Source organism: Rattus norvegicus, chromosome 2 (genome assembly GCF_021556685.1).
Source record: "Rattus norvegicus strain SHRSP/BbbUtx chromosome 2, alternate assembly SHRSP_T2T, whole genome shotgun sequence".
Taxonomy (NCBI): domain Eukaryota; kingdom Metazoa; phylum Chordata; class Mammalia; order Rodentia; family Muridae; genus Rattus; species Rattus norvegicus.
The window spans coordinates 8,566,008-8,579,118 of record NC_141535.1 but is presented as its reverse complement, the minus strand read 5'-3'; the positions used below and the strand labels follow the sequence as shown (position 1 = coordinate 8,579,118).

The window sequence follows — 13,111 nt, the reverse complement described above, 5'->3', positions numbered from 1 at the left end:
GGCCATCCTACCAAAAGCAATCTACAGATTCAACACAATCCCAATCAAAATTCCTTCACAGACCTGGAAAGAACAATTTTCAGTTTCATATGGAAAAACAAAAAACCCAGAACAGCCAAAATAATTCTTAGCAATAAAAAATATTCTGGGGGGGGATCATCATCCCTCACATCAAACTATAGAGCAATAGTGAGAAAAACTGCATGGTATTGGTACAGGGACAGACAGGTTGACAAATAGAATAGAATTGAAGATCCAGAAATAAACACAGACAGGTATGGACAGTTAATCTTTGACCAAGAAGTCAAAACTATACACTGGTAAAAGATAACATCTTCAATAAATGATGCTGGTTTAACTGGCAATCTCTATGTAGAAAAATGAAAATAGAACCATGTTTGTCACCTTGCACAAAGCTCAATTCCAACTGCATATAGGATATCAACATAAAACCAAAGACACTAAATCTAATAGAGGAAAAAGTGGAAAAGAGCCTTGAACTCATTGACACCTTGGTTGGGAGGGGTGAATTTCCTAAACAGAACTCCAGTGGTGCTGGCTCTACGATGAAAAATTGAAAAATGGGACCTGATGATGCTGAAAGGCTTTTTTTTTTTTTTTTTTTTTGTAAGACAAAGGACATGGTCAATAGGACTAATTGGCAACCTACATATTGGGAAAAAAAATTTCACTATCTTGACATTCAATAGAGGACTGATAATATGCTAAATATAAAAAGAAACTAACCTCAAAAAAAAAAAAAGACAATAAAAAATGGCATATAGAACTAAACAGAATTCACAACAGGAATCTTGATTGGCCAAAAAGTATTTAAAGAAATGTAACAGTCCTTGTTCATCTGGGAGATGCAAATCAAAGCGACACAGAGATGCTACCCTACACCAGTCAGAATGGCTAATATCAAAAACTCAGGTGACAACACATGCTGGTGAGGTGTGGATGCTGGTGGAATTAGAATCGTGTAAAACCACTCTGGAAATCAATCTGGAGGTTCCTCAGAAAATTGAAGAGAGATCTATCTGAAGTCCCAGCTATACCATTCTTGGGCCTACACCCAAACATTCCACAGGGGCACTACTATCTTCATAGTGGCCTTATCTGTTATAGCCACATGCCCGACACCACCCAGATGCCCCACAACAGAAGAATGGATACAGAAAATGTGGTTCATTTACACAATAGAATACTATTCACCTATTAAGAATGAAGACATTGTGAACTTTATAGGAAAGTAGATGGAACTAGAAAATATCCCGAGTGAGCTAACTCACACACAACAGGATATGCATGGTATGTACTTACTAACAAGTTGATATTAGCCAAAAAAGTACAGAATACCCAGGAATCAGTCCATGTAACTCAAGAAGGTTAAGAGCCAAAGGGCCCAAGTGAGGATGCTTCAATCTCTCATGGGAGGTCAAAGAAAGCAGAGGGCAGAGAGGGAAGGAATTGGGTGGAAAAGGGGAGGGGCAGGGGCAAGTCAATGGGGAACATGGTCTGGTTTGGGCAGAGGAACAGTAGTGAATCCCTGAGTGCCAGCAAAATGAATGGAAATATGCAGCCTTGGAATTAGGGAGGTCGGGGACCCTCTAGAATGTACCAGAGACCTGGGAGGTGAGAGACTCTCAGGATTCAAAGGGAGGGACCTTAAGTGAAATGCCCAACAGTGGGGAGAGAGAGTCCAACTCCAGTAGAAAGATGGCATCAAAGATGGAGGTATGGGGTTGCGTTCCCACAGTCTACATTTCTGAACCAGAATCGTTCCTGTTTAAAAGTGCTACATGGATAAAAATGGAGAAGAGCCTCAGGCTATGGTGGTCCACTTACTGGACTAACTTGAGATCCATCTCAGGAAGAGGCTTCAAGGCTTGACACTATTACTGATGCTATGGTTTGCTTATAGACAAGAGCCTAGCCTGGCAGGTCCTCTGAGAGGCACAACAAGCAGCTGAGTAAGACAGAAGCAGATACTTCTATCGAACTATTAGGCTGAAATCAGGGACCCCTGTGATTGAATTAGGGAAATGCTGGAAGAAGCTGATGTAGAGGGCAACCCCATAAGAAGACTAGCAGTCTCAACTAACCTGGACCCCTGGGATCTCTCAGACACTGAGCCACCAGCCAGACACCAGCTGATATTAGGACCCCTGACACATACATATAGCAGTGGACTGTCCAGTTTGGACTGAGTCAGAGAAGATGTGCCTAACTAACCCTTGAAAGACTTGAGGACCCAGGGAGTGAAGAGGCATAGAGGGCAGGGCTGGCCACATCATCTTGGAGACAGGGAGAGGAAGAATGGGAAAAGAAATTGTGGGAGGGACGACTGGAAGTGGAGGCAATGACTTTATTGTAAAAAGTAGTAGTAATAAATACACACACACACACACATACACACACACACACACACACACACACACACTTCAGGATCTGGAGAGATGATTGCTCAGGAGTTCAGACACTTGGCTCGCAATCTTCTGTGACTTCACTTTTAGGGGATCCAGTGCTCTTACCTTTTTCTGACCTCCATGGGCACCAAATACACAGATGGTTGCACAGGCATACATGCAGGCAGAAATATACACACATAAATTTAACAAATGTGTTTATTTAACAAGTACATCAAGTGCATGCAGGCATTTACCATAGAACTGGGCTAACCAGCGCTTTCTTCAAGTGCACAAGCTAATTCAGGTGCACAAGCTAATTCAGGTGCACAGTAGAACATAGCAATTATCTTTGAAGTTTTGTTGTATATGATTATGACAGATGCAGATAAAATATTGAATTTTGAAAACTCTAAACTTTGAAGCCATTTACCCTCCTTTATTAAGTAGTGGAAATGAAAATAATCATGGATAAGGAAGGATACTATAATTAGTACTATAAACTGAAATTATAGCTCATAATTTGCATCAAAAAGACTTGATGAAATTCCTGGTTGATTGATGAAATTTTTGTTCTTATCTGTGAAATAGACAAAGAGAGAACACTGGTAGTTCTTAAAATTTACCTTGAGACCAGAAAAACTGTTGGTGTTAAGACCTAAATCTTTTAAATATGCCATGATTTAAATTTAAAGGAAATATTAATAATATTGTGTTGAAATTACCTTTAAATTTGTTGAAGGTTTTATTAAAATGATTCAGTGACTTTTTTATGAACTCTATTATTGGGTTCATATTTTTCAGGTCTTGTCTTTTCAATGAAGGTTTCTGCCATCAAATATCAGAAAACATTGGTTCTAAAGTGGCCCATCTTACACTGCTCAAGTTCTTCTTTAACCTACTTGAAAGTGAAGTGCGGCATTTGAGTCAAAAGTAAGTTAATCACAAATGCCTTTCAATAGTTTTGTTGTTTAAAATATATGAAGTCTCCTACTTTGCTTCTAGATATATATCGTTTCCATTTTCAGACACAACCCAGTGGTAGTGAAGGTTTGCTTATGTCTTTTTTTTATTTTCTCCTCACTTCATATTTTTATTACTCTTCATTTGATAGAATATGTATTTTGGGAATTTCTTTGTATCTCTAAATGTGATATAAAGCCATAAAAATACCGAAAAATAGCATTCAAAGTTGGTCCATCTTTGTTGCTCAAGTTTTTTTTATTGAAACTAAAGCGTGGCATTTGAGTATATATTACTGAATTTTATTTAACTTAGACCATTTTCTCTATTGGTATATCTATGTTTATGTGTAGATAACACTGCACATGTGTGTACATGTATATGGAGACCAGAGGTTCAATATTGAGAGTCATTGCTCAGTTGTATCCATGTTGTTTATTGAGACAGAGGTCTGTTGTTGTCCTGGAGTCACAGAGTAGTGACCAATAAGCCCTAAGGACCTGCCTGCCTCTCCTTTCTAGCACTGAGATTCTAAGTGGTCTCCACAATGCCTGCTTAAATAATATACCCAGCCCATGAGGCCATTTTTAATATTTTATCCTTAGTCATGTGTTGTGTCATGTTTATTATGTATTATCACCTCAAAAATTGACAACATTCTTGTCCGATCAAAATAATCAAGTAACTGCCATGATTAAATTGGCCTAATAATTTAATATTTGTTTATATTTTCATTAGGTTATGTGACTGGTCAGATTCTCAGAATCTAAAAGTAGCAGAAAAGGCAATTCTTCATGAAATTTTTTGGTCAGGAAGTGAAACTTCAGGACTTTTGACAAAACCAGTAAATATGCTTTTGGAATGGACTATTTATTCTCACAAGGAAAAATGCAAGTCTAATGATGTAAGTCGGATTCATATACAAAAAATATAGTCTATGGAAAAAGCAGTTAGCTCTCTTTGTCCGTAGGTTTCACAAATATGGATTTACTGAGTGCATATAAAAATATTCAGAAAGGTTTCATCTCTACTGAACATGTACAAATTTGTCATTATTAACTCATCAGTGTGCTATAGTAACATAACATTTAGATTATATTATTTACTGCAAGTGATGTATAGACGATTTGAAGCATATGGAAGGATGGAAACTATATGTAGGCATCATAATTTACAGCAGGACTTTCTGGGTACCTTGCAGTGATATAAATAATGACACAGAGGCTTTTTAATATGTTATAGCTTAGGCCTTTTAGTTAGAGGTTCTCCCAGCTGCTCTAACTTAGCCTGACTGAGGAGCCTATATTCTGCCCCGTGCCTAGTTCTAGGTTTCTGCTCTGGTCTGTCTGTTTACTTCTATGTCCTCTCACAAACATTCAGCCTCCCTATCTCTTCCCAGAAGTTCCACCCTCCACTTCCTGCCCAGCTGTTGGCTGTCAGCCCCTTTATTACAGCCAGTCAGATACAAATCTACATTTTCTTAGGCAAGAGAGAAAGGAACAATACCAAGATCCTGCCATCATTTAGCTCTCATCTGGTACAGAATTAACATTGAATATACAAAGACAATGTATACCCCAACAACAATATGGAACATAAGAGTTTTGAACATATATCGATTTGGAGAAGTATACATTTTTTAATCTGTGGTATGTGTACTAGAAGTAATCTAAGGAGCAGATACTGGTAGAAGAATTTAGAGAACTTGACAAGGAATGATACCCATTATAAACTGTTGTCTGAGGTCAATAGAGGAGGAAAATTGCCACGCATTATGTAGAACAATTGTATGAGAGTATAAAGGGGAAAAAGATAATATTTTGAGTATATCATAGAAACTATTAGTTGTCTTTCAGAATAATCTGCCTTTGGTGCCTTATTGCCTACTTTTTTAATATGCCAATTTCATACTTTTTAATCATTTATTCTTTCATCTATCTTCTCTAATTCTTGCATCATTTTCTTTTTAGTCTCTGTTTCTAATACTTCTATTTAGTAGAAATTACTTTTGGAGTACAATTGACCTTCATTTCATATATTTAATACTTTAATTTTGGGTTTGATTGTTTTTTAATAGTGTTTTCTTTTATCAACTTTGATTTTTTTTTCTTTCATATATATAGTAGTAAGGATTGAACCCAAGAGCTTCTTTTTATGAAAGCCAAGCAGTCTCACACCAGATAGTCTCACCAGTCCTCCAGAGATATGTAGTCCTCAGTTTTGCAAGTGAATGATGACATGTTATTATGACTGGGCTTTGTTTGATTGGTTATATTTCTCTGATAACTTCTAATAGTGAGTTATAGTGAAATATCATGTTTTTCTGCTTTATAGAATTTATTGACCATTTCCTTTGGGCCCTAAAGGATATCAGGTTGCAAGGATGTGTTTTTACTATACTTTTATAGTATTCTCTGTCACCCACCAGTAGTTTGTTACCAACCAAATCTGCTTGTTAATTATTATTTAAGTTTGTTAAACTTAAATTACTGATTTCTGGTCTACATTTTTACAGGGCATTGGGCGTGCTTTCCTATACTTTGTAGGTTTTCTTCATTTTTTAAAACAGCTTTGTTATATATATATATATATATATATATATATATATATGTATGTATATATATATATATATGCATATGTGAACACACAATGGGAAAACACTTGCAGATAATCTCTTCAACAAAGGAATGTTATCCAAAATAAGTATTTAAAGCCTGTTACAAGTGCTTTATTTAAAATGACCCAAGTCAAATTGGGGATCATTATAGAAATCCACACCAAAATATAGAACATATCTCACCGTGGGATATTTACTTTTCCATTAATACATTTATAGTACAACCCCTGTACTTGGTGCTTACAGGATATTACTTGAAATTCAAAAGAAATATTCTAAGAGCCACATGACCAGGACATCTGCCACAATATAGTATTTCTATAGATGACAGCAAGCTGTATATATGAAATATTAAACATGTGGTCATCTAAAGAAGACTTATGCTATTATAATCTCAGTTAACATGTAGTGGAGTTGGGGAAGTCTCACAAGACTCTATACAGAGATGAAGACCTATTGGCAATTATGGCTGCTAAGTGAGTGAATCAGTCTTTTTCAGTGAAAAGTCCTGGATATGTTGTTAATACTTAGTGGGCAGCTCTAAACAACTATACATAGGAAGAATACTAGATGGACTTGGTATGATAAGGAGATGTGATCATAGACTTGGTGGACTGCAAGCTGGAAGCCCAGAGTGAGGATGCCAGTCTGAGAGGTTCTCATAGGTTTGCCTCTCTTGGTATCTTCATGTAGGATGCAAAAGGCAAGAAAGGCCTTTATTGTCTCGCTTTAAGAGGATTTAGTCTACTGGAGTAGATTCCACCTCAGAACTTGACTTTGTGGGACATTATTAAGTCCATGACACCAATAAACATAAATATTTTGTTGTTACAGAAATATAGAGATTAAAACAACGTATTTTTCATCAAGTCAAACAGAAAACACAGTAAAATCAATAAGTATTACTGTTTTTAAGCTCAGGAAGATATATAGTGTCATCACTTTGTTGGTAAGAATAGAAAGATAAAGGTTAAAAATCCTGTGGCTTTAACTTCCTCACTTTACGGGTATCCTGTTCACTGCTCCTCTCCCACCTGAGGCTTTTAAGAAAAGTACTGAAACATGTTATACATGTTATACTTTAAATCAGAAGTTCAGATTGTTTGTAGTACATCTACAGTAATATATAGTTACTGATTTTTTTTTTTTACTCTTTTTTTTTTTTTTATTAACTTGAGTATTTCTTATATACATTTCGAGTGTTATTCCCTTTCCCGGTTTCCGGACAAACATCCCCCTCCCCCCTCCCCTTCCTTATGGGTGTTCCCCTCCCAACCCTCCCCCCATTGCCGCCCTCCCCCCATAGTCTAGTTCACTGGGGGTTCAGTCTTAGCAGGACCCAGGGCTTCCCCTTCCACTGGTGCTCTTACTAGGATATTCATTGCTACCTATGGGGTCAGAGTCCAGGGTCAGTCCATGTATAGTCTTTAGGTAGTGGCTTAGTCCCTGGAAGCTCTGGTTGCTTGACATTGTTGTACTTTTGGGCTCTCGAGCCCCTTCAAGCTCTTCCAGTTCTTTCTCTGATTCCTTCAACGGGGGACCTATTCTCAGTTCAGTGGTTTGCTGCTGGCATTCACCTCTGTATTTGCTGTATTCTGGCTGTATCTCTCAGGAGCAATCTACATCCGGCTCCTGTCGGTCTGCACTTCTTTGCTTCATCCATCTTGTCTAATTGGGTGGCTGTATATGCATGGGCCACATGTGGGGCAGGCTCTGAATGGGTGTTCCTTCAGTCTCTGTTTTAATCTTTGCCTCTCTATTCCCTGCCAAGGGTATTCTTTTTCCTCATTTAAAGAAGGAGTGAAGCATTCACATTTTGATCATCCGTCTTGAGTTTCGTTTGTTCTAGGGATCTAGTGTAATTCAAGCATTTGGGCTAATAGCCACTTATCAATGAGTGCATACCATGTATGTCTTTCTGTGATTGGGTTAGCTCACTCAGGAGGATATTTTCCAGTTCCAACCATTTGCCTACGAATTTCATAAACTCGTTGTTTTTGATAGCTGAGTAATATTCCATTGTGTAGATGTACCACATTTTCTGTATCCATTCCTCTGTTGAAGGGCATGTGGGTTCTTTCCAGTTTCTGGCTATTATAAATAAGGCTGCGATGAACATAGTGGAGCACGTGTCTCTTTTATATGTTGAGGCATCTTTTGGGTATATGCCCAAGAGAGGTATAGCTGGATCCTCAGGCAGTTCAATGTCCAATTTTCTGAAGAACCTCCAGACTGATTTCCAGACTGGTTGTACCAGTCTGCAATCCCACCAACAATGGAGGAGTGTGCCTCTTTCTCCATATCCTCGCCAGCATCTGCTGTCACCTGAGTTTTTGATCTTAGCCATTCTCACTGGTGTGAGGTGAAATCTCAGGGTTGTTTTGATTTGCATTTCCCTTATGACTAAAGATGTTGAACATTTCTTTAGGTGTTTCTCAGCCATTCGGCATTCCTCAACTGTGAATTCTTTGTTTAGCTCTGAACCCCATTTTTTAATAGGGTTATTTGTTTCCCTGCGGTCTAACTTCTTGAGTTCTTTGTATATTTTGGATATGAGGCCTCTATCTGTTGTAGGATTGGTAAAGATCTTTTCCCAAACTGTTGGTTGCCGTTTTGTCCTAACCACAGTGTCCTTTGCCTTACAGAAGCTTTGCAGTTTTATGAGATCCCATTTGTCGATTCTTGATCTTGGAGCATAAGCCATTGGTGTTTTGTTCAGGAAATTTTTTCCAGTGCCTATGTGTTCCAGATGCTTCCCTAGTTTTTCTTCTATTAGTTTGAGTGTGTCTGGTTTGATGTGGAGGTCCTTGATCCACTTGGACATAAGCTTTGTACAGGGTGATAAGGATGGATCGATCTGCATTCTTCTACATGTTGCCCTCCAGTTGAACCAGCACCATTTGCTGAAAATGCTATCTTTTTTCCATTGGATGGTTTTGGCTCCTTTGTCAAAAATCAAGTGACCATAGGTGTGTGGGTTCATTTCTGGGTCTTCAATTCTATTCCATTGGTCTATCTGTCTGTCTCTGTACCAATACCATGCAGTTTTTATCACTATTGCTCTGTAATACTGCTTGAGTTCAGGGATAGTGATTCCCCCTGAAGTCCTTTTATTGTTGAGGATAGCTTTAGCTATCCTGGGTTTTTTGTTATTCCAGATGAATTTGCAAATTGTTCTGTCTAACTCTTTGAAGAATTGGATTGGTATTTTGATGGGGATTGCATTGAATCTGTAGATTGCTTTTGGTAAAATGGCCATTTTTACTATATTAATCCTGCCAATCCATGAGCATGGGAGATCTTTCCATCTTCTGAGGTCTTCTTCAATTTCTTTCCTCAGTGTCTTGAAGTTCTTATTGTACAGATCTTTTACTTGCTTGGTTAAAGTCACACCGAGGTACTTTATATTATTTGGGTCTATTATGAAGGGTGTCGTTTCCCTAATTTCTTTCTCGGCTTGTTTCTCTTTTGTATAGAGGAAGGCTACTGATTTATTTGAGTTAATTTTATACCCAGCCACTTTGCTGAAGTTGTTTATCAGCTTTAATAGTTCTCTGGTGGAACTTTTGGGATCACTTAAATATACTATCATGTCATCTGCCAATAGTGATATTTTGACCTCTTCTTTTCCGATCTGTATCCCCTTGACCTCCTTTTGTTGTCTGATTGCTCTGGCTAGAACTTCAAGAACTATATTGAATAAGTAGGGAGAGAGTGGGCAGCCTTGTCTAGTCCCTGATTTTAGTGGGATTGCTTCAAGTTTCTCTCCATTTAGTTTAATGTTAGCAACTGGTTTGCTGTATATGGCTTTTACTATGTTTAGGTATGGGTCTTGAATTCCTATTCTTTCCAGGACTTTTATCATGAAGGGGTGTTGAATTTTGTCAAATGCTTTCTCAGCATCTAATGAAATGATCATGTGGTTCTGTTCTTTCAGTTTGTTTATATAATGGATCACGTTGATGGTTTTCCGTATATTAAACCATCCCTGCATGCTTGGGATGAAGCCTACTTGATCATGGTGGATGATTGTTTTGATGTGCTCTTGAATTCGGTTTGGCAGAATTTTATTGAGTATTTTTGCGTCGATATTCATAAGGGAAATTGGTCTGAAGTTCTCTTTCTTTGTTGGGTCTTTGTGTGGTTTAGGGATAAGAGTGATTGTGGCTTCGTAGAAGGAATTCGGTAGGGCTCCATCTGTTTCAATTTTGTGGAATAGTTTGGATAATATTGGTATGAGGTCTTCTATGAAGGTTTGATAGAATTCTGCACTAAACCCGTCTGGACCTGGGCTCTTTTTGGTTGGGAGACCTTTAATGACTGCTTCAATTTCCTTAGGAGTTATGGGGTTGTTTAACTGGATTATCTGTTCCTGATTTAACTTCGATACCTGGTATCTGTCTAGGAAATTGTCCATTTCCTGAAGATTTTCAAGTTTTGTTGAATATAGGTTTTTATAGTAAGATCTGATGATTTTTTGAATTTCCTCTGAATCTGTAGTTATGTCTCCCTTTTCATTTCTGATTTTGTTAATTTGGATGCACTCTCTGTGTCCTCTCGTTAGTCTGGCTAAGGGTTTATCTATCTTGTTGATTTTCTCAAAGAACCAACTTTTGGTTCTGTTGATTCTTTCTATGATCCTTTTTGTTTCTACTTGGTTGATTTCAGCTCTGAGTTTGATTATTTCCTGCCTTCTACTCCTCCTGGGTGTATTTGCTTCTTTTTGTTCTAGAGCTTTTAGGTGTGCTGTCAAGCTGCTGACATATGCTCTTTCCTGTTTCTTTCTGCAGGCACTCAGCGCTATGAGTTTTCCTCTTAGCACAGCTTTCATTGTGTCCCATAAGTTTGGGTATGTTGTACCTTCATTTTCATTAAATTCTAAAAAGTTTTTAATTTCTTTCTTTATTTCTTCCTTGACTAGGTTAACATTGAGTAGAGCATTGTTCAATTTCCACGTATATGTGGGCATTCTTCCCTTATTGTTATTGAAGACTAGTTTTAGGCCGTGGTGGTCCGATAGCACGCATGGGATTATTTCTATCTTTCTGTACCTGTTGAGGCCCGTTTTTTGACCAATTATATGGTCAATTTTGGAGAAAGCACCATGAGGAGCTGAGAAGAAGGTATATCCTTTTGCTTTAGGATAGAATGTTCTATAAATATCCGTTAAGTCCATTTGGCTCATGACTTCTCTTAGTCTGTCGACATCACTGTTTAATTTCTGTTTCCATGATCTGTCCATTGATGAGAGTGGGGTGTTGAAATCTCCCACTATTATTGTGTGAGGTGCAATGTGTGTTTTGAGCTTTAGTAAGGTTTCTTTTACGTATGTAGGTGCCCTTGTATTTGGGGCATAGATATTTAGGATTGAGAGTTCATCTTGGTGGATTTTTCCTTTGATGAATATGAAGTGTCCTTCCTTATCTTTTTTGATGACTTTTAGTTGGAAATTGATTTTATTTGATATTAGAATGGCTACTCCAGCTTGCTTCTTCTGACCATTTGCTTGGAAAGTTGTTTTCCAGCCTTTCACTCTGAGGTAGTGTCTGTCTTTGTCTCTGAGGTGTGTTTCCTGTAGGCAGCAGAATGCAGGGTCCTCGTTGCGTATCCAGTTTGTTAATCTATGTCTTTTTATTGGGGAGTTGAGGCCATTGATATTGAGAGATATTAAGGAATAGTGATTATTGCTTCCCGTTATATTCATATTTGGATGTGAGGTTATGTTTGTGTGCTTTCATTCTCTTTGTTTTGTTGCCAAGACGATTAGTTTCTTGCTTCTTCTAGGGTGTAGCTTGCCTCCTTATGTTGGGCTTTACCATTTATTATCCTTTGTAGTGCTGGATTTGTAGAAAGATATTGTGTAAATATGGTTTTGTCATGGAATATCTTGGTTTCTCCATCAATGTTAATTGAGAGTTTTGCTGGATACAGTAACCTGGGCTGGCATTTGTGTTCTCTTAGGGTCTGTATGACATCAGTCCAGGATCTTCTGGCCTTCATAGTTTCTGGCGAGAAGTCTGGTGTGATTCCGATAGGTCTGCCTTTATATGTTACTTGACCTTTTTCCCTTACTGCTTTTAATATTCTTTCTTTATTTTGTGCGTTTGGTGTTTTGACAATTATGTGACGGGAGGTGTTTCTTTTCTGGTCCAATCTATTTGGAGTTCTGTAGGCTTCTTGTATGTCTATGGTTATCTCTTTTTTTAGGTTAGGGAAGTTTTCTTCTATGATTTTGTTGAAGATATTTACTGGTCCTTTGAGCTGGGAGTCTTCACTCTCTTCTATACCTATTATCCTTAGGTTTGATCTTCTCATTGAGTCCTGGATTTCCGGTATGTTTTGGACCAGTAGCTTTTTCCGCTTTACATTATCTTTGACAGTTGAGTCAATGATTTCTATGGAATCTTCTGCTCCTGAGATTCTCTCTTCCATCTCTTGTATTCTGTTGGTGAAGCTTGTATCTACAGCTCCTTGTCTCTTCTTTTGGTTTTCTATATCCAGGGTTGTTTCCATGTGTTCTTTCTTGATTGCTTCTATTTCCATTTTTAATTCCTTCAACTGTTTGATTGTGTTTTCCTGGAATTCTTTCAGGGATTTTTGTGTATCCTCTCTATGGGCTTCTACTTGTTTATTTATGTTTTCCTGGAATTCTTTCAGGGATTTTTGTGTCTCCTCTCTATGGGCTTCTACTTGTTTATTTATGTTTTCCTGGGATTCTTTCAGGCATTTTTGCGATTCCTCTCTGTAGGCTTCTACTTGTTCTCTAAGGGAGTTCTTCACGTCTTTCTTGAAGTCCTCCAGCATCATGATCATAAATGATTTTGAAACTAGATCTTGCTTTTCTGGTGTGTTTGGATATTCCATGTTTGTTTTGATGGGAGAATTGGGCTCCGATGGTGCCATGTAGTCTTGGTTTCTGTTGCTTGGGTTCCTGCGCTTGCCTCTCGCCATTAGATTATCTCTAGTGTTACTTTTTTCTGCTATTTCTGACAGTGGCTAGACTGTCCTATAAGCCTGTGTGTCAGGAGTGCTGTAGACCTGTTTTCCTCTCTTTCAGTCAGTTATGGGGACAGAGTGTTCTACTTTCGGGCGTGTAGTTTTTCCTCTCTACAGGTCTTCAGCT

At 38.0% G+C, this 13,111-nt stretch overlaps 1 protein-coding gene across 2 annotated transcripts in view; it reads left to right on the top strand.

Moving 5' to 3' along the window:
* Nucleotides 1-13,111, top strand: part of Slf1 (SMC5/6 complex localization factor 1) — a 107,246-nt gene that overhangs the window by 54,146 nt on the left and 39,989 nt on the right. For both annotated transcript variants that reach the window (XM_087617471.1, NM_001106400.1), the window contains 2 exons: nt 3,213-3,341; nt 4,110-4,275. In XM_087617471.1, the coding sequence (XP_087473597.1) occupies nt 3,213-3,341; nt 4,110-4,275 (295 nt within the window). The remainder of the gene's footprint in view (nt 1-3,212; nt 3,342-4,109; nt 4,276-13,111) is intronic.